Source organism: Salvelinus fontinalis, unplaced genomic scaffold (assembly GCF_029448725.1).
Source record: "Salvelinus fontinalis isolate EN_2023a unplaced genomic scaffold, ASM2944872v1 scaffold_0142, whole genome shotgun sequence".
NCBI classification, from domain to species: Eukaryota; Metazoa; Chordata; class Actinopteri; order Salmoniformes; family Salmonidae; genus Salvelinus; species Salvelinus fontinalis.
Genome location: NW_026600351.1, coordinates 105,001 through 130,515, shown reverse-complemented (window position 1 = coordinate 130,515; position 25,515 = coordinate 105,001). Strand labels below are relative to the sequence as shown.

Below are 25,515 nucleotides of genomic sequence, written 5' to 3'. Positions count from 1 at the left end.
CTACTGCTCCTATTCATCCTACTGTATCAGGAACTGACCTGTCTACTGCTCCTATTCATCCTACTGTATCAGGAACTGACCTGTCTACTGCTCCTAGTCACCTCCATCCTACTGTATCAGGAACTGACCTGTCTACTGCTCCTAGTCATCCTACTGTATCAGGAACTGACCTGTCTACTGCTCCTAGTCACCACCATCCTACTGTATCAGGAACTGACCTGTCTACTGCTCCTATTCATCCTACTGTATCAGGAACTGACCTGTCTACTGCTCCTAGTCATCCTACTGTATCAGGAACTGACCTGTCTACTGCTCCTAGTCACCTCCATCCTACTGTATCAGGACCTGACCTGTCTACTGCTCCTAGTCATCCTACTGTATCAGGACCTGGCCTGTCTACTGCTCCTAGTCATCCTACTGTATCAGGAACTGACCTGTCTACTGCTCCTAGTCATCCTACTGTATCAGGACCTGGCCTGTCTACTGCTCCTATTCATCCTACTGTATCAGGACCTGACCTGTCTACTGCTCCTAGTCATCCTACTGTATCAGTACCTGACCTGTCTACTGCTCCTAGTCATCCTACTGTATCAGGACCTGACCTGTCTACTGCTCCTAGTCATCCTACTGTATCAGGAACTGACCTGTCTACTGCTCCTATTCATCCTACTGTATCAGGACCTGACCTGTCTACTGCTCCTAGTCATCCTACTGTATCAGGACCTGACCTGTCTACTGCTCCTAGTCATTCTACTGTATCAGGACCTGACCTGTCTACTGCTCCTAGTCATTCTACTGTATCAGCAACTGACCTGTCTACTGCTCCTAGTCATCCTACTGTATCAGGACCTGACCTGTCTACTGCTCCTAGTCATTCTACTGTATCAGGAACTGACCTGTCTACTGCTCCTAGTCATCCTACTGTATCAGGACCTGACCTGTCTACTGCTCCTAGTCATTCTACTGTATCAGGAACTGACCTGTCTACTGCTCCTAGTCATCCTACTGTATCAGGACCTGACCTGACTACTGCTCCTAGTCACCTCCGTCCTACTGTATCAGGACCTGACCTGTCTACTGCTCCTAGTCATCCTACTGTATCAGGACCTGACCTGTCTACTGCTCCTAGTCATCCTACTGTATCAGGACCTGACCTGACTACTGCTCCTAGTCACCTCGGTCCTACTGTATCAGGACCTGACCTGTCTACTGCTCCTAGTCACCTCCGTCCTACTGTATCAGGACCTGACCTGACTACTGCTCCTAGTCACCTCCATCCTACTGTGTCAGGACCTGACCTGTCTACTGCTCCTAGTCATCCTACTGTATCAGGAACTGACCTGTCTACTGCTCCTAGTCATTCTACTGTATCAGGAACTGACCTGTCTACTGCTCCTAGTCACCTCCATCCTACTGTATCAGGACCTGACCTGTCTACTGCTCCTAGTCATCCTACTGTATCAGGACCTGACCTGTCTACTGCTCCTAGTCACCCTACTGTATCAGGACCTGACCTGTCTACTGCTCCTAGTCATCCTACTGTATCAGGACCTGACCTGTCTACTGCTCCTAGTCATCCTACTGTATCAGGACCTGACCTGTCTACTGCTCCTAGTCACCTCCATCCTACTGTATCAGGACCTGACCTGTCTACTGCTCCTAGTCATCCTACTGTATCAGGACCTGACCTGTCTACTGCTCCTAGTCATCCTACTGTATCAGGACCTGACCTGTCTACTGCTCCTAGTCATCCTACTGTATCAGGACCTGACCTGTCTACTGCTCCTAGTCATCCTACTGTATCAGGACCTGACCTGACTACTGCTCCTAGTCACCTCCGTCCTACTGTATCAGGACCTGACCTGTCTACTGCTCCTAGTCATCCTACTGTATCAGGACCTGACCTGACTACTGCTCCTAGTCACCTCCGTCCTACTGTATCAGGACCTGACCTGTCTACTGCTCCTAGTCACCTTTGTCCTACTGTATCAGGACCTGACCTGACTACTGCTCCTAGTCACCTCCATCCTACTGTGTCAGGACCTGACCTGTCTACTGCTCCTAGTCATCCTACTGTATCAGGAACTGACCTGTCTACTGCTCCTAGTCATTCTACTGTATCAGGAACTGACCTGTCTACTGCTCCTAGTCACCTCCATCCTACTGTATCAGGACCTGACCTGTCTACTGCTCCTAGTCATCCTACTGTATCAGGACCTGACCTGTCTACTGCTCCTAGTCACCCTACTGTATCAGGACCTGACCTGTCTACTGCTCCTGACCTGTCTACTGCTCCTAGTCATCCTACTGTATCAGGACCTGACCTGTCTACTGCTCCTAGTCACCTCCATCCTACTGTATCAGGACCTGACCTGTCTACTGCTCCTAGTCATCCTACTGTATCAGGACCTGACCTGTCTACTGCTCCTAGTCATCCTACTGTATCAGGACCTGACCTGTCTACTGCTCCTAGTCATCCTACTGTATCAGGACCTGACCTGTCTACTGCTTCTAGTCATCCTACTGTATCAGGACCTGACCTGTCTACTGCTTCTAGTCATCCTACTGTATCAGGACCTGACCTGTCTACTGCTCCTAGTCACCTCCAGATGGTTCAGACTCTTCCTAGGAAGCCTCAGGGCAGATTTCACCTGCAAATGAATAGACAGAGGAAAGAGAGTACAGTTATCTTGAATGACCACTGACTGAATGTCACTCTGTTTCACTACAGTCAGGGATTGAAATGAAGCCAGTCTGGTAGCCCGAGGCTAGTACGTTTCAGACCGGGTCAGTAGAAAAATGTGTCCAACTAGCCCTGCCGCTAAGGATATTTTGTATTTTCAAAGATCTCATGGCACTTATTTCGGACCCGAGCTAGTAAAATTGTGGTCTACTAGCCCGGCTAGCCAGTGGAACAGTCCTTCAGTTCTATCCGAGCCAGTGTGGATTGCAGGCTAGAGAACAGTAGGATGAATCTTTGTTGTCCCAAATGACTGTTTGGTAGACAGAAAACAAGGTCATAGGATTCTCTCAATGGAACAACCACACATTCTGATATCTGGACCATTTCCTCATAGGCTACTACCCAGGACCTACTACCCAGGACCTACAGTACAAGACCTACTACCCAGGACCTACAGTACAAGACCTACTACCCAGGACCTACTACCCAGGACCTACAGTACAGGACCTACTACCCAGAACCTACTACCCAGAACCTACAGTACAGGACCTACTACCCAGGATCTACTACCCAGGACCTACAGTACAAGACCTACTACCCAGGACCTACTACCCAGGACCTACAGTACAAGACCTACTACCCAGGACCTACTACCCAGAACCTACAGTACAAGACCTACTACCCAGGACCTACTACCCAGGACCTACTACCCAGAACCTACAGTACAAGACCTACTACCCAGGACCTACTACCCAGAACCTACAGTACAAGACCTACTACCCAGGACCTACTACCCAGAACCTACAGTACAGGACCTACTACCCAGAACCTACTACCCAGAACCTACAGTACAGGACCTACTACCCAGGATCTACTACCCAGGACCTACAGTACAAGACCTACTACCCAGGACCTACTACCCAGGACCTACAGTACAAGACCTACTACCCAGGACCTACTACCCAGAACCTACAGTACAAGACCTACTACCCAGGACCTACTACCCAGGACCTACTACCCAGAACCTACAGTACAAGACCTACTACCCAGGACCTACTACCCAGAACCTACAGTACAAGACCTACTACCCAGGACCTACTACCCAGAACCTACAGTACAAGACCTACTACCCAGGACCTACTACCCAGGACCTACTACCCAGGACCTACTACCCAGAACCTACAGTACAAGACCTACTACCCAGGACCTACTACCCAGGACCTACAGTACAAGACCTACTACCCAGGACCTACTACCCAGGACCTACAGTACAATACCTACTACCCAGGACCTACTACACAGGACCTACTACCCAGGACCTACTACCCAGGACCTACAGTTCAAGACCTACTACCCAGGACCTACTACCCAGGACCTACTACCCAGGACCTACTACCCAGGACCTACAGTTCAAGACCTACTACCCAGGACCTACAGTACAAGACCTACTACCCAGGACCTACAGTACAATACCTACTACCCAGGACCCACTACCCAGGACCTACAGTACAGGACCTAGTACCCAGGACCTAGTACCCAGGACCTAGTACCCAGGACCTACAGTACAGGACCTACTACCCAGGACCTACTACCCAGGATCAACTACCCAGAACCTACTACCCAGGACCTACAGTACAGGACCTACTACCCAGAACCTACAGTACAGGACCTACTACCCAGGACCTACAGTACATGACCTACAGTACAGGACCTACTACTCAGGACCTACAGTAAGGGACCTACATTACAGGAACTACAGTACAGGACCTACTACCCAGGACCCACAGTACAGGACCTACAGTACAGGACCCACAGTACAGGACCTACTACCCAGGATCAACTACCCAGAACCTACTACCCAGGACCTACAGTACAGGACCTACTACCCAGAACCTACAGTACAGGACCTACTACCCAGGACCTACAGTACAGGACCTACAGTACAGGACCTACAGTACAGGACCTACAGTACAGGACCTACAGTACAGGACCCACAGTACAGGACCTACTACCCAGGACCTAGTACCCAGGACCTACTACCCAGGACCCACAGTACAGGACCTACAGTACAGGACCTACTACCCAGGACCTAGTACCCAGGACCTACTACCCAGGACCTACAGTACAGGACCTAGTACCCAGAACCTACAGTACAGGACCTACTACCCAGAACCTACAGTACAGGACCTACTACCCAGGACCTACAGTACATGACCTACAGTACAGGACCTACTACCCAGGACCTACAGTACAGGACCTACAGTACAGGACCTACTACCCAGAACCTACAGTACAGGACCTACTACCCAGGACCTACAGTACAGGACCTACTACCCAGGACCTACTACCCAGGACCTACTACCCAGGACCCACAGTACAGGACCTACAGTACAGGACCTACTACCCAGGACCTACAGTACATGAACTACAGTACAGGACCTACTACCCAGGACCTACTACCCAGGACCTACTACCCAGGACCCACAGTACAGGACCTACAGTACAGGACCTACTACCCCGGACCTACAGTACATGAACTACAGTACAGGACCTACTACCCAGGATCTACTACTCAGGACCTAAAGTACAGGACCTGCAGTACAGGACCTACAGCACAGGACCTAGTACCCAGGACCTACAGTACAGGACCTACAGTACAGGACCTACAGTACAGGACCCACAGTACAGGACCTACAGTACAGGACCTACAGTACAGGACCCACAGTACAGGACCTACTACCCAGGATCTACTACTCAGGACCTAAAGTACAGGACCTACAGTACAGGACCTACTACCCAGGACCTACAGTACAGGACCTACAGTACAGGACCTACAGTACAGGACCCACAGTACAGGACCTACAGTACAGGACCCACAGTACAGGACCCACAGTACAGGACCCACAGTACAGGACCCACACTACAGGACCCACAGTACAGGACCTACTACCCAGGATCTACTACTCAGGACCTAAAGTACAGGACCTACAGTACAGGACCTACTACCCAGGACCTACAGTACAGGACCTACAGTACAGGACCCACAGTACAGGACCTACTACCCAGGACCTACAGTACAGGACCCACAGTACAGGACCTACAGTACAGGACCTACAGTACAGGACCCACAATACAGGACCTACTACCCAGGACCTACTACCCAGGACCTACAGTACAGGACCTAGAGTACAGGACCTACTACCCAGGATCTACAGTACAGGACCCACAATACAGGACCTACTACCCAGGACCTACTACCCAGGACCTACTACCCAGGACCTACAGTACAGGACCTAGAGTACAGGACCTACTACCCAGGACCTACTACCCAGAACCTACAGTACAAGACCTACTACCCAGGACCTACTACCCAGAACCTACAGTACAGGACCTAATACCCAGAACCTACTACCCAGAACCTACAGTACAGGACCTACTACCCAGGATCTACTACCCAGGACCTACAGTACAAGACCTACTACCCAGGACCTACTACCCAGGACCTACAGTACAAGACCTACTACCCAGGACCTACTACCCAGAACCTACAGTACAAGACCTACTACCCAGGACCTACTACCCAGGACCTACTACCCAGAACCTACAGTACAAGACCTACTACCCAGGACCTACTACCCAGAACCTACAGTACAAGACCTACTACCCAGGACCTACTACCCAGAACCTACAGTACAAGACCTACTACCCAGGACCTACTACCCAGGACCTACTACCCAGGACCTACTACCCAGAACCTACAGTACAAGACCTACTACCCAGGACCTACTACCCAGGACCTACAGTACAAGACCTACTACCCAGGACCTACTACCCAGGACCTACAGTACAATACCTACTACCCAGGACCTACTACACAGGACCTACTACCCAGGACCTACTACCCAGGACCTACAGTTCAAGACCTACTACCCAGGACCTACTACCCAGGACCTACTACCCAGGACCTACTACCCAGGACCTACAGTTCAAGACCTACTACCCAGGACCTACAGTACAAGACCTACTACCCAGGACCTACAGTACAATACCTACTACCCAGGACCCACTACCCAGGACCTACAGTACAGGACCTAGTACCCAGGACCTAGTACCCAGGACCTAGTACCCAGGACCTACAGTACAGGACCTACTACCCAGGACCTACTACCCAGGATCAACTACCCAGAACCTACTACCCAGGACCTACAGTACAGGACCTACTACCCAGAACCTACAGTACAGGACCTACTACCCAGGACCTACAGTACATGACCTACAGTACAGGACCTACTACTCAGGACCTACAGTAAGGGACCTACATTACAGGAACTACAGTACAGGACCTACTACCCAGGACCCACAGTACAGGACCTACAGTACAGGACCCACAGTACAGGACCTACTACCCAGGATCAACTACCCAGAACCTACTACCCAGGACCTACAGTACAGGACCTACTACCCAGAACCTACAGTACAGGACCTACTACCCAGGACCTACAGTACAGGACCTACAGTACAGGACCTACAGTACAGGACCTACAGTACAGGACCTACAGTACAGGACCCACAGTACAGGACCTACTACCCAGGACCTAGTACCCAGGACCTACTACCCAGGACCCACAGTACAGGACCTACAGTACAGGACCTACTACCCAGGACCTAGTACCCAGGACCTACTACCCAGGACCTACAGTACAGGACCTAGTACCCAGAACCTACAGTACAGGACCTACTACCCAGGACCTACAGTACATGACCTACAGTACAGGACCTACTACCCAGGACCTACAGTACAGGACCTACAGTACAGGACCTACTACCCAGAACCTACAGTACAGGACCTACTACCCAGGACCTACAGTACAGGACCTACTACCCAGGACCTACTACCCAGGACCCACAGTACAGGACCTACAGTACAGGACCTACTACCCAGGACCTACAGTACATGAACTACAGTACATGACCTACTACCCAGGACCTACTACCCAGGACCTACTACCCAGGACCCACAGTACAGGACCTACAGTACAGGACCTACTACCCCGGACCTACAGTACATGAACTACAGTACAGGACCTACTACCCAGGATCTACTACTCAGGACCTAAAGTACAGGACCTGCAGTACAGGACCTACAGTACAGGACCTAGTACCCAGGACCTACAGTACAGGACCTACAGTACAGGACCTACAGTACAGGACCCACAGTACAGGACCTACAGTACAGGACCTACAGTACAGGACCCACAGTACAGGACCTACTACCCAGGATCTACTACTCAGGACCTAAAGTACAGGACCTACAGTACAGGACCTACTACCCAGGACCTACAGTACAGGACCTACAGTACAGGACCTACAGTACAGGACCCACAGTACAGGACCTACAGTACAGGACCCACAGTACAGGACCCACAGTACAGGACCCACAGTACAGGACCCACACTACAGGACCCACAGTACAGGACCTACTACCCAGGATCTACTACTCAGGACCTAAAGTACAGGACCTACAGTACAGGACCTACTACCCAGGACCTACAGTACAGGACCTACAGTACAGGACCCACAGTACAGGACCCACAGTACAGGACCCACAATACAGGACCTACTACCCAGGACCTACAGTACAGGACCCACAGTACAGGACCTACAGTACAGGACCTACAGTACAGGACCCACAATACAGGACCTACTACCCAGGACCTACTACCCAGGACCTACAGTACAGGACCTAGAGTACAGGACCTACTACCCAGGACCTACTACCCAGGACCTACTACCCAGGACCTACAGTACAGGACCTACTACCCAGGATCTACAGTACAGGACCTACAGTACAGGACCTACAGTACAGGACCTACAGTACAGGACCTACAGTACAGGACCTACAGTACAGGACCTACTACCCAGGATCTACAGTACAGGACCTACAGTACAGGACCTACAGTACAGGACCCACAGTACAGGACCTAGAGTACAGGACCTACTACCCAGGATCTACAGTACAGGACCTACAGTACAGGACCTACAGTACAGGACCCACAGTACACGACCTACAGTACAGGACCTACAGTACAGGACCCACAGTACACGACCTACAGTACAGGACCTACAGTACAGGACCTACAGTACAGGACCTACAGTACAGGACCTACAATACAGGACCCCCAGTACAGGACCTACAGTACAGGACCTACAGTACAGGACCTACAGTACAGGACCTACAGTACAGGACCTACAGTACAGGACCCACAGTACCTGTAGGTTTACAATCTGTTTTCACCTTGTGTCTCTCTATAGAGTTGAGGAAATCCAGGTCCGTCATGTCTGATATTCCTCCGTGGACAATGAGCACCTTGTTGTCGATGACTGTTGCTATGGGGAGGAGGCTGAACACATCCTGGAGCAGCAGTAGGATGTCCCTGCCATGTGTCTGCAGAGGAGAGAGAACGAGAGAGAGCGAGGTGTACATGTCTGCAGAGTGGTCATGACAAGAAGCTGCCACTAGATGGCGGTGAGTACAACTACATAGGTCCGGTGTGAACAGTGAAGGGGACTTTACCTTGTACTTCTGCATAACTTCTTTAGTGAATCCATATCTGAAAAACAGAAAACAGAGCAGCGTTAATATACTGCAATGTTGTGCTTGTCTTGCATGTTCTTGTGTGCAACAAAGGACAGTTCCAAGCAACATTTGTTGTCTTGTATATAAAAACCTGTATCTGAATCATTGTACAGGTGTGCTTGTACTAGAACTGAATAGATGTGTGAAACAGCTGGGGGTTGTCGAGGAACAATTAGAATGGAAATGCTAACGTGTTTCTCTATCTGGTTCATGATGTGGTCCTCGTGGTTGCCTCTGTTCAGGGTCATGTGGTGTGTGTGTGTGTGTGTGTGTGTGTGTGTGTGTGTGTGTGTAACTACCGGAGGTTCATGATGTGGTCCTCGTGGTTGCCTCTGTTCAGGGTCATGTGGTCTGTGTGTGTGTGTGTGTGTGTGTGTGTGTGTGTGTGTGTGTGTGTGTGTGTGTGTGTGTTTGTAACTACCGGAGGTTCATGATGTGGTCCTCGTGGTTGCCTCTGTTCAGGGTCATGTGGTCAGGGTAGAGGAGCAGGTAGGCAAACAGCAGGATAATGATCTCCACAGACTTCTTCCCTCGGTCCACAAAGTCTCCGTTGAACACGTACGGAGTCTCTGCCGAGGGGAGGCCGTTCTGAAACAGACGGAATAATTACTATGGAAAAAGTAGGCCACTGTTTCTATTCATGTAGTGTCACAAGTACTACGGCATGTACAGTATCATGTCAAGAGCCTGACCTTGTAGAATATGAGCAGCAAGTCATCTAGTCGGCCATGTAAATCTCCTGAAGAAAATGACAAGCATTAGAAGATTTTGAAGGTAGTAGACACATTTCCTCCTAGAAATTAGACCATCCATGGCATATGAAACCAAAATGACTGGGTTAATTGGTTAACTGAGTTAATCAAGAGTTAATTAGCATGCTCTCTGCCATTAAATGAGTCATTCATGTTCTGTGTGTGTGTTTAACATTGGTCTCAAGGATTCTTGAGTTTGATGAGATGCGTCTCTGACTACAGGGAAGGAGGCCGTTGAGGTGAAACACAGTCTTTTCATTATGGATATAAACAACCGGGATCAAGAGCTCTATTTTGGGAGCTGAGGGGCTGTTGTGTCCTAGATACTCAGTGTTGTGTCCTAGATACTCAGTGTTGTGTCCTAGATAGTCAGTCTTGTGTACTAGATAGTCAGTGTTGTGTCCTAGATAGTCAGTCTTGTGTACTAGATAGTCAGTCTTGTGTCCTAGATAGTCAGTCTTGTGTCCTAGATAGTCAGTCTTGTGTACTAGATAGTCAGTCTTGTGTCCTAGATAGTCAGTCTTGTGTACTAGATAGTCAGTCTTGTGTCCTAGATAGTCAGTGTTGTGTACTAGATAGTCAGTGTTGTGTCCTAGACAGTCAGTGTTGTGTCCTAGATAGTCAGTCTTGTGTCCTAGATAGTCAGTCTTGTGTACTAGATAGTCAGTCTTGTGTCCTAGATAGTCAGTCTTGTGTCCTAGATAGTCCGTCTTGTGTCCTAGATAGTCCGTCTTGTGTACTAGATAGTCAGTCTTGTGTCCTAGATAGTCAGTCTTGTGTCCTAGATAGTCCGTCTTGTGTACTAGATAGTCAGTCTTGTGTCCTAGATAGTCCGTCTTGTGTACTAGATAGTCAGTCTTGTGCCCTAGACAGTCAGTGTTGTGTACTAGACAGTCAGTGTTGTGTTATTGTGTACTAGATAGTCAGTCTTGTGCCCTAGACAGTCAGTGTTGTGTACTAGATATTCAGTCTTGTGCCCTAGACAGTCAGTGTTGTGTACTAGACAGTCAGTCTTGTGTTATTGTGTACTAGACAGTCAGTCTTGTGCCCTAGACAGTCAGTGTTGTGTACTAGATAGTCAGTCTTGTGCCCTAGACAGTCAGTGTTGTGTACTAGACAGTCAGTCTTGTGCCCTAGACAGTCAGTGTTGTGTACTAGATAGTCAGTCTTGTGCCCTAGACAGTCAGTGTTGTGTACTAGATAGTCAGTCTTGTGCCCTAGACAGTCAGTGTTGTGTACTAGATAGTCAGTCTTGTGCCCTAGACAGTCAGTGTTGTGTACTAGATAGTCAGTCTTGTGCCCTAGACAGTCAGTGTTGTGTACTAGACAGTCAGTGTTGTGTTATTGTGTACTAGATAGTCAGTCTTGTGCCCTAGACAGTCAGTGTTGTGTACTAGATATTCAGTCTTGTGCCCTAGACAGTCAGTGTTGTGTACTAGACAGTCAGTCTTGTGTTATTGTGTACTAGACAGTCAGTCTTGTGCCCTAGACAGTCAGTGTTGTGTACTAGATAGTCAGTCTTGTGCCCTAGACAGTCAGTGTTGTGTACTAGATAGTCAGTCTTGTGCCCTAGACAGTCAGTGTTGTGTACTAGATAGTCAGTCTTGTGCCCTAGACAGTCAGTGTTGTGTACTAGATAGTCAGTCTTGTGCCCTAGACAGTCAGTGTTGTGTACTAGACAGTCAGTGTTGTGTTATTGTGTACTAGATAGTCAGTCTTGTGCCCTAGACAGTCAGTGTTGTGTACTAGATATTCAGTCTTGTGCCCTAGACAGTCAGTGTTGTGTACTAGACAGTCAGTCTTGTGTTATTGTGTACTAGACAGTCAGTCTTGTGCCCTAGACAGTCAGTGTTGTGTACTAGATAGTCAGTCTTGTGCCCTAGACAGTCAGTGTTGTGTACTAGATAGTCAGTCTTGTGCCCTAGACAGTCAGTGTTGTGTACTAGATAGTCAGTCTTGTGCCCTAGACAGTCAGTGTTGTGTTATTGTGCCCTAGACAGTCAGTGTTGTGTACTAGATAGTCAGTCTTGTGCCCTAGACAGTCAGTGTTGTGTTATTGTGTATTAAACTCAGCAAAAAAAGAAACGTCCTCTCACTGTCAACTGGGTTTATTTTCAGCAAACTTAACATGTGTAAATATTTGTATGAACATAACAAGATTCAACAACTGAGACATAAACTGAACAAGTTCCACAGACATGTGACTAACAGAAATTGAATAATGTGTCCCTGAACAAAGGGGGGGGGGGGGTCAAAATCAAAAGTAACAGTCAGTATCTGGTGTGGCCACCAGCTGCATTAAGTACTGCAGTGCATCTCCTCCTCATGGACTGCACCAGATTTGCCAGTTCTTGCCGTGAGATGTTACCCCACTCTTCCACCAAGGCAACTGCGAGTTCCCAGACATTTCTGGGGGGGGATGGCCCTAGCCCTCACCTTCCGATCCAACAGGTCCCAGACGTGCTCAATGGGATTGAGATCCGGGCTCTTCGCTGGCCATGGCAGAACACTGACATTCCTGTCTTGCAGGAAATCACGCACAGAACGAGGAGTATGGCTGGTGGCATTGTCATGCTGGAGAGTCATGTCAGGATGAGCCTGCAGGAAGGGTACCACATGAGGGAGGAGGATGTCTTCCCTGTAACGCACAGCGTTGAGATTGCCTGCAATGATAACAAGCTAGGTCAGATGATGCTGTGACACACCGCCCCAGACCATGACGGACCCTCCACTTTCAAATCGATCCCGCTCCAGAGTACAGGCCTCAGTGTAACGCTCATTCCTTTGACGATAAACGCGAATCCGACCATCACCCTCGGTGAGACAAAACCGCGACTCGTCAGTGAAGAGCACTTTTTGCCAGTCCTGTCTGGTCCAGCGACGGTGGGTTTGTGCCCATAGGCGACGATGTTGCCGGTGATGTCTGGTGAGGACCTGCCTTACAACAGGCCTACAAGCCCTCAGTCCAGCCTCTCTCAGCCTATTGCGGACAGTCTGAGCACTGATGGAGGGATTGTGCGTTCCTGGTGTATCTCAGGCAGTTGTTGTTGCCATCCTGTACCTGTCCCGCAGGTGTGATGTTCAGATGTACCGATCCTGTGCAGGTGTTGACACACGTGGTCTGCCACTGCGAGGACGATCAGCTGTCTGTCCTGTCTCCCTGTAGCTCTGTCTTAGGCGTCTCACAGTACGGTCATTGCAATTGATGGCCCTGGCCACATCTGCAGTCCTCATGCCTCCTTGCAGCATGCCTAAGGTACATTCACGCAGATGAGCAGGGATGCTGGGCATCTTTCTTTTGGTGTTTTTCAGAGTCAGTAGAAAGGCCTCTTTAGTGTCCTAAGTTTTCCTAACTGTGACCTTAATTGCCTACCATCTGTAAGCTGTTAGTGTATTAACGACCGTTCCACAGGTGCATGTTCATTAATTGTTTATGGTTCATTGAACAAGCATGGGAAACAGTGTTTAAACCCTGTACAATGAAGAAATGTGAAGTTATTTGGATTTTTACGAATTATCTTTGAAAGACAGGATCCTGAAAAAGGGACATTTTTTGTTGTTGCTGAGTTTATATGGTCAGTGTTTTGTTATTGTGTCCTAGATAGTCAGTCTTGTGTTATTGTGTCCTAGACAGTCAGTCTTGTGTTATTGTGTACTAGACAGTCAGTCTTGTGTTATTGTGTACTAGACAGTCAGTCTTGTGTTATTGTGTACTAGACAGTCAGTCTTGTGTTATTGTGTACTAGACAGTCAGTCTTGTGTTATTGTGTACTAGACAGTCAGTCTTGTGTTATTGTGTACTAGACAGTCAGTCTTGTGTTATTGTGTACTAGACAGTCAGTCTTGTGTTATTGTGTACTAGACAGTCAGCCTTGTGTTATTGTGTACCAGACAGTCAGCCTTGTGTTATTGTGTACTAGATAGTGTTGTGTACCAGACAGTCAGTCTTGTGTTATTGTGTACTAGATAGTGTTGTGTACCAGACAGTCAGTCTTGTGTTATTCTGTCCTAGATAGTGTTGTGTACCAGACAGTCAGCCTTGTGTTATTGTGTCCTAGATAGTGTTGTGCACTAGATAGTCAACTTGACATCTGGATACTCACGTCTCCCCCCAAAAAGCTAAAGGCCTTTAAATGAAAATAACCAACAAGTACAAGACAGTACATGGTCAAATATTGGACAACATAGTTATCAGTACTGAACAGAATATAGGGGTGGTGGATTAGTTTCCCTCATACAGTGTAAAGTGCTCTGATCATCTGGAAAAGCTCTGTATCAATCAATAGAGATGGATCAACAACCCACCACATATTGTGATCTCCTTGGCGTAGGGTGTGGACAGCTGAATGACGTTTGGCATCTGTTTCAGGAGCTTCTTAGTCTGCTGTAACAACTGCAGCATGTATCTGCTGTGGAGAGGCTGAAAGAAGATGAACCATCAGGTAGGACTATAGGCCATTCATTTGTTATTATTCATTAAGCTGCCATACTGTCCACAACAGCTCCTGTACTCCCTGGGCACATACTCAGAAAGCAGTCCTGATCTAGGATCAGTGTTTGCCTTTAAGACCATAATGAGTATGATTATACGGACACGGTGAAGTTGATGCTAGACCAGCACTAGAATACTGGTCCTGTAGCACACAGTGGGAAAATAAAGTTTGAATGGTACGGTACCTGTTGTTCTTTGAATGCAGAGAGCAGGGCGTTGGTGTGAGAGACGGTGAGGGGGAAGCTGAGGTGAGGACCGCTGTAGGACTCAGGAACAGTGATCTGTTCATACATGGTCTGTCTCTCTCTGTCTGACCACGGGTCAACCACTGGGTCCAGCAGGTGGGAGATCAGATCTGACAACATGGAGGATGGACCACACAGGTTTAATAGAATAGAATCAAACTGGAGGATGGAACACACAGGTTTAATAGAATAGAATCAAACTGGAGGATGGAACACGCAGGATTAATAGAATAGAACACGCAGGGTTAATAGAATAGAACACACCGGGTTAATAGAATAGAACACACCGGGTTAATAGAATAGAACACGCAGGGTTAATAGAATAGAACACGCAGGGTTAATAGAATAGACCACACAGGGTTAATAGAATAGACCACACAGGGTTAATAGAATAGAACACACAGGGTTAATAGAATAGAACACACAGGGTTAATAGAATAGACCACACAGGGTTAATAGACCACACAGGGTTAATAGACCACACAGGGTTAATAGACCACACAGGGTTAATAGAATAGACCACACAGGGTTAATAGACCACACAGGGTTAATAGAATAGACCACACAGGGTTAATAGAATAAACCACACAGGGTTAATAGAATAGAATCAAACTGGAGGATGGAACACACAGGTTTAATAGAATAGAATCAAACTGGAGGATGGAACACGCAGGATTAATAGAATAGAACACGCAGGGTTAATAGAATAGAACACACCGGGTTAATAGAATAGAACAGACAGGGTTAATAGAATAGAACACGCAGGGTTAATAGAATAGAACACGCAGGGTTAATAGAATAGACCACACAGGGTTAATAGAATAGACCACACAGGGTTAATAGAATAGAACACACAGGGTTAATAGAATAGAACACACAGGGTTAATAGAATAGACCACACAGGGTTAATAGACCACACAGGGTTAATAGACCACACAGGGTTAATAGACCACACAGGGTTAATAGAATAGACCACACAGGGTTAATAGAATAGACCACACAGGGTTAATAGAATAGACCACACAGGGTTAATAGAATAGACCACACAGGGTTAATAGAATAGACCACACAGGGTTAATAGAATAGACCACACAGGGTTAATAGAATAGACCACACAGGGTTAATAGAATAGACCACACAGGGTTAATAGACCACACAGGGTTAATAGAATAGACCACGCAGGGTTAATAGAATAGACCACGCAGGGTTAATAGAATAGACCACGCAGGGTTAATAGAATAGACCACGCAGGGTTAATAGAATAGACCACACAGGGTTAATAGAATAGACCACACAGGGTTAATAGAATAGACCACACGGGGTTAATAGAATAGACCACACGGGGTTAATAGAATAGACCACACGGGGTTAATAGAATAGACCACACGGGGTTAATAGAATAGACCACACGGGGTTAATAGAATAGAACACGCAGTGTTAATAGAATAGAACACGCAGGGTTAATAGAATAGAACACGCAGGGTTAATAGAATAGACCACGCAGGGTTAATAGAATAGACCACGCAGGGTTAATAGAATAGACCACGCAGGGTTAATAGAATTGACCACGCAGGGTTAATAGAATAGAACACACAGGGTTAATAGAATAGACCACACAGGGTTAATAGAATAGACCACACAGGGTTAATAGAATAGACCACACAGGGTTAATAGAATAGACCACACAGGGTTAATAGAATAGAACACACAGGGTTAATAGAATAGACCACGCAGGGTTAATAGAATAGACCACGCAGGGTTAATAGAATAGACCACGCAGGGTTAATAGAATAGACCACGCAGGGTTAATAGAATAGACCACGCAGGGTTAATAGAATAGACCACGCAGGGTTAATAGAATAGACCACGCAGGGTTAATAGAATAGACCACGCAGGGTTAATAGAATAGACCACGCAGGGTTAATGTATTCCTGCCTCCTGATTCCTGGAATCTTCCAACCGGGATTTCTGGGAAACCTGGGAATTTTAGGTTGGTTACCGGAATTTTACACCTCTAAATAGAGTAGAATCAAACTGAATAGAATCAAATAAAAGATAACTTTATTAACACACTAAAACAGGATGTCAAACACATTTGTCCATGTTCAGGGCATCTCTGTTTCCACCTGTGGAATAGCCTGCTACAGTAGGTTAACGTCCAGCCACAGACACTCCTTTGTGGAGACAAACAGGCAGGACATCCTAATCAGATGTTGTTATTGAAGAGGACAGCAGCCACACCTCTCTCAGACACTATCTGTGGAGTGGTCACTTCTGTCTTCAGAACACGTCTAAACAACCAGTCAGTTCATCATATTTACTCTGATCAAAACCCACACAGATCACCTATACTGTATTTACTGTCATTAAAAAAACAACTTGTATATTGTAAAAATAGGCAAGATGGTCTGAGCATCGTCTCCTGTTGTCTTCAACACTAAAGAGCCTGGCTGGCTAATTATCTGCAGCAAGGTGTTGGTGTGTACGTGTACAGGCAGGCCCCAGCTGTGGCAGCAGCAGTCACAAGAACACAATATCCCACATTACTACAGCGGAGGGAAACAGAATAGCATGCGGACGCTGTTGCTAAGCAACATCTTCACCATCATATGTTTTAGGCATAGGCTATTAATGGATCCGGACGTTTTTTGTTCAGTCTATAAATAATTATGGGTTATTCCATTTTTTTTGTGCTAAGAACTGACAGTCCAACAATTTTCCTGAAAACATTAGAAAATGTTAGTTACCTGGACCATTCCCATTGGGTTGAGTGAAGTTGTCCAGCATGAAACTGAAGAAACTGGAGAGCTGAGGAAGATTCAAACAGAGTCAGTTGTATTCCATATGGCCAAGTACTAACAGACTGTGTTGGCCTGCTGGCTAAAGCCGAGGCCTCTTCAGGTCTCAGATGAGGTTGAACCGCCTGGGTTCCGTCTCCATTACCTGTAGCTGGTCCTGCTCCCCAGCATACTCTATAGACTGGAAGATGTTCCAGGTGTATCGCTGTCTCATCTCTAACCTGGCTATGTAACGTCTGTACCAGCGCTGGATCAGGATGGCTGCCTTCATAGCTGAGAGGAGGAGATGGAAGACGGAACAAAATAACAGTTTAATAAATGTTGCTGTTTAATAACAGCCCCCTGCAGGTAGTTAGCGGTACTGAATAAAATAACAGTTTAATAACAGCCCCACTGCAGGTAGTTAGCGGTACTGAATAAAATAACAGTTTAATAACAGCCCCCTGCAGGTAGTTAGCGGTACTGAAAACTAATGAAGCCATGAGGGAGTCAGAAAACACAAAGTAGAGGCCAAGAGAAAGAGAGACACACAGGATGACAATGGGCCTTGACCAATAGGACACAAAGATACAGTAAGGTTGACCAATAGGACTCCGCAATAGGGGTGACATGAGAGGAGGCCTCTTACCCAGTGCAGGGCTGGGAGTGTTCTTGGCCATCTCGTCTGTAGTGAGGAGTGATTAAATAAAATCATGTATAGTGAAACAGTTCAGAGGGAGAGAGGCAGAATTAACAACACACCAGGGAGGAAAGAGAATCAGAAGTAGAAAATCACTTCAGAGTAAATTCATTTAAAACAAGTTTGTCAGCTAAAAGAAGAAGAAAAGAAATAAGGCAAAGAAAAGCAGAACATTTTACCAACATCTTGAAAACATCCAACTACAGTAGGAGGGAAAATTACACCATTTCTAATTCATCAGCTGCCGGCTTATAAACATACTGAATTCTCAAAGATGTCAAAAGGTGCTCTATGATCAAACTGTATATTCACAATCTACGAGATGTAGCCTGGTCCCAGATCTGTATATTCACTGGATTCACAATCTACGAGATGTAGCCTGGTCCCAGATCTGTGTATTCACTGGATTCACAATCTACGAGATGTAGCCTGGTCCCAGATCTGTATATTCACTGGATTCACAATCTACAAGATGTAGCCTGGTCCCAGATCTGTATATTCACTGGATTCACAATCTACGAGATGTAGCCTGGTCCCAGATCTGTATATTCACTGGATTCACAATCTACGAGATGTAGCCTGGTCCCAGATCTGTATATTCACTGGATTCACAATCTACGAGATGTAGCCTGGTCCCAGATCTGTTTGTATTGTCAACTACAGTTTTCTGCTATGCCAACCTTAACAGATCTGGGACCAGGCTACATGAGTCCTGGGGGAAGACAATCAGAACCATTACTTGTCCCCAGTCTGTCTCACCTGTCGTCAGTCTCCTCCCCTTGTTGTCGGTGGTGACGGAGGTGCCACATCCCATAATGCTAGTCACTACAGGCGTCCAGTAGTCACTACAGTTGCCTCGTATATCTCACTGGTCATCCCCAAAGCCAACACCTCCTTTGGCCGCCTTTCCTTCCAGTTCTCTGCTGCCAGTGACTGGAACGAATTGCAAAAATCGCTGAAGCTGGAGAGTTACATTTCCCTCACTAACTAAACATCAGCTATCTGAGCAGCTAACCGATTGCTGCAGCTGTACGTAGTCCATCTGTAAATAGCCCACCCAATCTACCTACCTCATCCCCATATTGTTTTTATTTACTTTGCTGCTCTTTTGCACACCAGTATCACTACTTACACACCATCATCTGCTCATCTATCACTCCAGTGTTAATCTGCTAAATTGTAATGACTTTGCTACTATGGCCTATTTATTGCCATACCTCCTCATGCCATTTGCACACACTGTATATAGACTTTCTTTTCTATTGTTATTAACTGTATGTTTGTTTATTCCATGTGTAACTGTGTTGTTGTTTTTGTCGCACTGCTTTGCTTTATCTTGGTCAGGTCACAGCTGTAAATGAGAACTTGTTCTCAACTGGCCTACCTGGTTAAATAAAGGTGAAAAAATAAAAATAAAAAACAGGCGTCCAGCAGTCACTACAGGCGTCCAGCAGTCACAACAGGCGTCCAGCAGTCACAGCAGGCGTCCAGCAGTGACAGCAGGCGTCCAGCAGTCACTGCAGGCGTCCAGCAGTCACTGCAGGCGTCCAGCAGTCACTGCAGGCGTCCAGCAGTCACTGCAGGCGTCCAGCAGTCACTGCAGGCGTCCAGCAGTCACTGCAGGCGTCCAGCAGTCACTGCAGGCGTCCAGCAGTCACTGCAGGCGTCCAGCAGTCACTGCAGGCGTCCAGCAGTCACTACAGGCGTCCAGCAGTCACTCCAGGCGTCCAGCAGTCACTCCAGGCGTCCAGCAGTCACTCCAGGCGTCCAGCAGTCACTCCAGGCGTCCAGCAGTCACTCCAGGCGTCCAGCAGTCACTCCAGGCGTCCAGCAGTCACTCCAGGCGTCCAGCAGTCACTCCAGGCGTCCAGCAGTCACTCCAGGCGTCCAGCAGTCACTCCAGGCGTCCAGCAGTCACTACAGGCGTCCAGCAGTCACTACAGGCGTCCAGCAGTCACTACAGGCGTCCAGCAGTCACTACAGGCGTCCAGCAGTCACTACAGGCGTCCAGCAGTCACTACAGGCGTCCAGCAGTCACAGATGTCAGTGACCCAAGGGTTCTGTATCATGTAATATTATGTCTGTGGCCATTCTGTTAGGGGCAAGGCAGTATGTCTGTGGCCATTCTGTTAGGGGCAAGGCAGTATGTCTGTGGCCATTCTGTTAGGGGCAAGGCAGTATGTCTGTGGTCATTCTGTTAGGGGCAAGGCAGTATGTCTGTGGTCATTCTGTTAGGGGTAAGGCAGTATGTCTGTGAATGGAAACAGAGAGGGAGAGAGTCAGACAGGCAGACAGAGGGCAAGAGAGAAAAGTTGCATACTCCTTGAATCCTCTCTCCTCAAAACCCATTGGATGAGAAAGCCAGCGGTCCCTCCCCTCTAACCTTCTCCTTCAGTGGGTTCTTAGAAGGAGACGAGAGAGGAAGCGAAAAGTACACTACATGACAAAATCACAGGCATTAATATAGAGTTGGTTCCCGCTTTGCTGCTATAACAGCCTCCACTCTTCTGGGAAGGATTTCCACTAGATGTTGGAACATTGCTGAGGGGATTTGCTTCCATTTAACCACAAGAGCATTAGTGAGATTGGGCACTGATGTTGGGCGATTAGGCCTGGCTCGCAGTCGGCGCTCCAATTCATCCCAAATGTGTTAGATGAGGTTGAGGTCAGGGCTCAAGTTCTTCCACACCGATCTCGAAAAAACCTTTCTGTATGGACCTCGCTTTGTGCATGGGGGCATTGTCATGCTGAAACAGGGAAGGGCCTTCCCCAAACTGTAGCCACCAAATTGGAAGCACAGAATCATCTAGAATGTCATTGTATGCTGTAGCGTTAATATTTCCCTTCACTGGAACTAATGGGCCTAGCCCGAACTATGAACAACAGCCCCAGACCATAATTCCTTCTCCACCAAACTTTACAGTTGGCACTATGCATTGGGGCAGGTGGCGTTCTCCTATAATCCACCAAACCCAGATTTGTCCATCGGACTACCAGATGGTGAAGAGTGATTCATCAACCCAGAGAACATGTTTCCACTGCTCCAGAGTTCAATGGCAGCAAAGTTTACCGCTCCAGCTGACACTTGGCATTGCGCATGGTGATCTTAGGCTTGTGTGCGGCTGCTCGGCCACGGAAACCTATTTCATGAAACTCCCAACAAAGTTATTGTGATGTTGCTTCTAGAGGCAGTTTGAAACACGATAGTGAGTGTTGCAACCGAGGACAGACTATTTTTACGCGCTACACACTGCAACACTTGGTGGTCCTGTTCTGTGAGCTTGTGTGGTCTACCACTTCGTGGCTGACCCGTTGTTACTCTTAGATGTTTCCACTTCACAATAACAGCACTTAAGGTTGACTGGGGCAGCTCTAGCAGGGCAGAAATGTGACAAACAGACTTGTTGGAAAGGTGGCATCCTATAACGGTGCCACGTTGAAAGTCACTGAGCTCTTCAGTAAGGCCATTATACTGCCCATGTTTGTCTATGGAGATTGTAAGGCTGGATGCTCGACCTAATACACCCATCTGCAACAGATGTGGCTGAAATGGGCAAATCCAGACATTTGAAGGAGTTCCCACATACTTTTGTATGCAATTGTGATATTGAGATGTAATTGAGGCTGTCCCTGCTGAAAAGCCTCCAGTTGAAGCCTAATTGTTGATGTTCACATGTGAATTGGTTAAAATCAGTCATGGGTTGCCATGGAGGCACATGTTTGATATAGCATGAAACAAAAAGTCCATTGGGATCAACTATGAATAACCAACATCGCCTCGCTCTCAGCCTCTGTTACAATACCCCAGCAGCATCTCATTTGACAAACGGCTCTTGGTGGGGGGGAAAAAAACAAATGGCGAAATACGCACATAATTCTGCTCTATTAAATTAAACATGTCGCATAAACTAATTCATCCTGCATGCGTCACTGTAGTATGCCCATTGATCTGCAAGGAGACAAACACCTGTTGCTGTTCACATGTAAAATCTGCAAAGGTGAATATATTAAATTCCCTACACAGGATGCAACAGCTGATTCAGTGACGAATAGCCTATTGCCAGTAAACGACTTACCTACTACAAGTCCAAGACCACCCAGCTCATCTAGGAACCTGCCTGTTCGTCCTGGACACCGGTTGGGTTGATAAAGATGTTCGGTTGTGCCGCAGCAGAATCTACGCCAAAATATGAGTCTTGCACATAGTGTACGCTTCCTTAATTTAATCAACACGCGTGTTTTGAGTGGGCGTCACGCACCGCGAGGAACAAAAGGGTCCATTTGATTTCCGCTTTCCCCACGCGCCGGAGTTCGGCTATGGTTGACTGAGTTTGGCGCGCAGCTGCTCCCCTGACAAGCAAATGCATCAATTATGGTCATGCCTTTCCCCGCCCCTCGAAGTAATTGGACTGCCATTAGAGGCGAGAGCAAACCGCGTTAACATTCTATTATACAACCTTCAGTTGCGCAATTTGTTTTACACATTTAGTGGTGCATTGATTTGTTGGAATGACAACACAATAAGTAAAAACAAGAGATCTTTATTAAATACACACATAAAATTCAAAGTGTCCATAAGACCATTCAGGCGCCCGGTTGCCTGACATGTTTTCTGCTCTGTCTCAGCCGCGCCATGGCAGTGTGGACCTCTAGTTGGGTGATGACTTTCCTCCTGTTGAGCCGTGACAGGCGGGCGGCCTCGGAGCCGACCAGACGGACCAGCACCCTCCGTGGGCAGGTAGACTGGTTCACCAACAAACAGTCCATGGTGGGGATGCCGTCACCCTGTAATTAAAACCTTTTAAAAAAGCATTCTTGTAGGTTTCTGCTCCAAACCTAACGCACCCGAATCTAATAATTAGCTTGTTGATACATTTTATCAGGTTAGTTACGGGGGTTGGATCGAATACCTACAGCAGGGTAGCGCGCCAGGAATAGGGTTGGCAAGCCCTGTGACATCAATTTACACCAAATAACTTTATTAAGTAACGCCAAATGTGGCCCATTATTGCCAACCTCTCTCCGGATCTTGTAGATGAAGGTCGAGTAGGCCTTGTTTCTTTTCTTCTGCGCTCTGAACGGTTTCTTCGTTGTTCTGCTAATAAAGACCTTCATTGTGTTTTTCCTTTGGACAGTCTTATAAAATGTTACATTTACAATGACCTTTTAATAGGCCTATGACACCCACTTTGGTGTTATGAAGATTGAATTCAGCCTTGGGCAATTTATCTATGGCGTGCACCTGTGCTGTTCACGCCTGGTTGGGTCACTTTTAGTTCCAGCATTTTGAAACGTTTTGACACGTTAACCCATCTGACCAATCGGAGAACCTATTTATCTTTATAAATAAAAATGGTACTTCCTGGTTGGAAAATAATGAAAACCTTATCCAGAAAGTCTGGGGGTTGCTGTTATGTTGCCCCCCCCCCCCCCCCCCACACACACACACTATTCCCTTATTCTGCAAAGAAATCATTTCCTAAAATAGACAACCCTAAATGCCTTGAGTACACCTTCTGCTCCATGATATGGGTGGCAGGGTGTAGCAGCTGGGCCCCTTCAGGGGAACTAGCCAGTAGGACCATGCTCTGGTACATTACACATTGCATTACTGTATCCTCATTGCATTTTCCCAACTGGCCCTCAACAGATGAGGGAGGGACTTTGTGAGGAGATAAAGGGTATTACTGGCCATTAGTGTCCTGTGGATTATCATAATCCAGCCCTAGTGCTGTCAGAGTGGCTACAGTATAGTGCCTCAGTGTGGTCCTGTCACTGTGTAGGCTTGAAGATGGAATCCCATGGACAGTGTATTCTTTTGGCCCTCCTGCTTGTCTCCAACGGTATGTCGGTCTCTTCTTTGCCTTTGTCTTCCCTCATTATGTCTGTGTCTCTCTGGATGGGGAGTTTGATCAAAGCATGACCTCAGACTATAGGCTTCTAGAGTGTGGTGGGTTGAAATGGCTGTACAGCTTTAATATACACTGTCAAATAGTTTCACATATTGGTTGATTGGTGGTGGATTGAATACTGAAACAAACATATATTGGTTGATTGGGCTCCCGAGTGGCGCAGCAGTCTAAGACACTGCATCTAGAGGCGTCACTACAGACTCTGGTTTGATTCCAGGCTGCATCACAACCAGCTGTGATTGGAAGTCCCGTAGGGCGGCGCACAATTGGCCCAGCGTCCTCCAGGTTAGGGTTTGGCCGGGGTAGGCCGTCATTGTAAATAAGAATTTGTTCTTAACTGACTTGTCTAGTTAAATAAAAAAAAAATAAAAAAAATTGGTGTTGGATTGAATACTGAAAGAAACAACTGATATTTTTAGGTATTTCTGTTATAAATAGATGGATTGTTATAGTTTTACTGTAGCAGTTATGTGTCTAGTTTCCCAATATTCAAATCCCTCACCAGGCAACATGCTTCACTGAATAATGTGCTGGATGAATTGTGGTCTAGTAGTCAGACTGTGGAATGGACAGACTGTACATGTATGGAATATGAGAGACTTGTTATGGTTGGAAAGTGTTTCTGCCTTTACATCTAATGTTCTGTCTCTGTGCTGCGCTGGGGGTCCGTCCCAACAGTTCTAATCCGTGTACACGCTCAGGAGGTAGGTGGAATCAAATCTAGTGATTGATCATCAAACATATAATATGATAATGTAATGTATGTGTGAATTGACTGATGTCCTCCAACCTAAGGCAGAGGCCTTCTCCAGCTCCAGTCCTGCAGAGCCTCTGTCTGCTTTAGTTCACACCCAAGTAGTTCTCCACGACCTGAGTTAAAGAACCCTGCCCTGGCCTTAGAGACTAATGTTCCACCTCTCCCTCTTTGTGTTTCAGGGGGAGGAAGTGACTGAGACATGGACAGGACGAGCCTGTAAGTGTGACTGTGAGGGGTCAGAATCCCCAACCCAGTTCACCTCCCTCTCCCCCACCCCACCACGTGTCATGGAGTGTATGCCAGGTAAAGACCCTCTGTCTGTCTCTGTCTATGTGTGTCTCTCTCTCTCTCTGTCTCTCTATCTCTCGTTCTGTCTCTCTCTCTCTCGTTCTCTCTCTCACTCTGTGTCTATCTCTCTCTCTGTCTATCTGTCTTTCTCTCTCTTTCTCTCTATGTCTCTCTCAATTCAAGTCAATTCAATTCAACGGCTTTATTGGCATGGGAAACATATGTTAACATTGCCAAAGCAAGTGAGGTAGATAATATACAAAAGTGAAATA

At 47.2% G+C, this 25,515-nt stretch overlaps 3 protein-coding genes across 6 annotated transcripts in view; 1 reads left to right on the top strand and 2 right to left on the bottom strand.

The window, feature by feature from the left end:
- The window catches only part of LOC129843471 (serine/threonine-protein phosphatase with EF-hands 1-like), a 58,457-nt gene extending 35,769 nt beyond the window's left edge, over positions 1 to 22,688 (bottom strand). The window contains exons 1-12 of one of the 3 annotated variants that reach the window (XM_055912205.1): positions 22,363 to 22,688; positions 19,046 to 19,219; positions 18,236 to 18,271; positions 17,753 to 17,880; positions 17,557 to 17,617; positions 14,750 to 14,919; positions 14,378 to 14,492; positions 10,013 to 10,059; positions 9,742 to 9,908; positions 9,258 to 9,294; positions 8,979 to 9,128; positions 2,583 to 2,651 (exon numbers count right to left, since the gene is read on the bottom strand). In XM_055912205.1, the coding sequence (XP_055768180.1) occupies positions 2,583 to 2,651; positions 8,979 to 9,128; positions 9,258 to 9,294; positions 9,742 to 9,908; positions 10,013 to 10,059; positions 14,378 to 14,492; positions 14,750 to 14,919; positions 17,557 to 17,617; positions 17,753 to 17,880; positions 18,236 to 18,271; positions 19,046 to 19,100 (1,035 nt within the window). In that variant the 5' untranslated portion in view covers positions 19,101 to 19,219; positions 22,363 to 22,688. Of the gene's footprint in view, positions 1 to 2,582; positions 2,652 to 8,978; positions 9,129 to 9,257; positions 9,295 to 9,741; positions 9,909 to 10,012; positions 10,060 to 14,377; positions 14,493 to 14,749; positions 14,920 to 17,556; positions 17,618 to 17,752; positions 17,881 to 18,235; positions 18,272 to 19,045; positions 19,560 to 19,670; positions 19,773 to 22,362 lie in introns of those variants that run through there. The other 2 variants (XM_055912204.1, XM_055912206.1) reach the window with 2 other exon arrangements.
- A 123-nt stretch (positions 22,689 to 22,811) lies between these two features.
- LOC129843474 (uncharacterized) lies at positions 22,812 to 23,432 on the bottom strand. Its single transcript, XM_055912210.1, has 2 exons — positions 23,303 to 23,432; positions 22,812 to 23,071 (listed from the first exon to the last, which is right to left on the bottom strand). The coding sequence occupies exons 1-2, from the start codon at positions 23,399 to 23,401 to the stop codon at positions 22,871 to 22,873; spliced, it is 300 nt and encodes a 99-aa protein (XP_055768185.1). The 5' UTR covers positions 23,402 to 23,432; the 3' UTR covers positions 22,812 to 22,870.
- A 482-nt stretch (positions 23,433 to 23,914) lies between these two features.
- The window catches only part of LOC129843473 (retinoschisin-like), a 13,261-nt gene continuing 11,660 nt past the window's right edge, over positions 23,915 to 25,515 (top strand). Inside the window, exons 1-3 of one of the 2 annotated variants that reach the window (XM_055912207.1) lie at positions 23,915 to 24,129; positions 24,877 to 24,902; positions 25,135 to 25,258. In XM_055912207.1, the coding sequence (XP_055768182.1) occupies positions 24,078 to 24,129; positions 24,877 to 24,902; positions 25,135 to 25,258 (202 nt within the window). In that variant the 5' untranslated portion in view covers positions 23,915 to 24,077. The remainder of the gene's footprint in view (positions 24,130 to 24,876; positions 24,903 to 25,134; positions 25,259 to 25,515) is intronic. The other variant, XM_055912208.1, reaches the window with a different exon arrangement.

Bases quoted from the DNA above. Each gene is read 5' to 3' on its own strand.
- LOC129843474 (XM_055912210.1), bottom strand. From the start codon at position 23,401: ATGAAGGTCTTTATTAGCAGAACAACGAAGAAACCGTTCAGAGCGCAG. The intron at 23,072-23,302 runs GTTGGCAATAAT...TTTTAATTACAG, and splicing joins TCTACAAGATCCGGAGAGAG to GGTGACGGCATCCCCACCAT.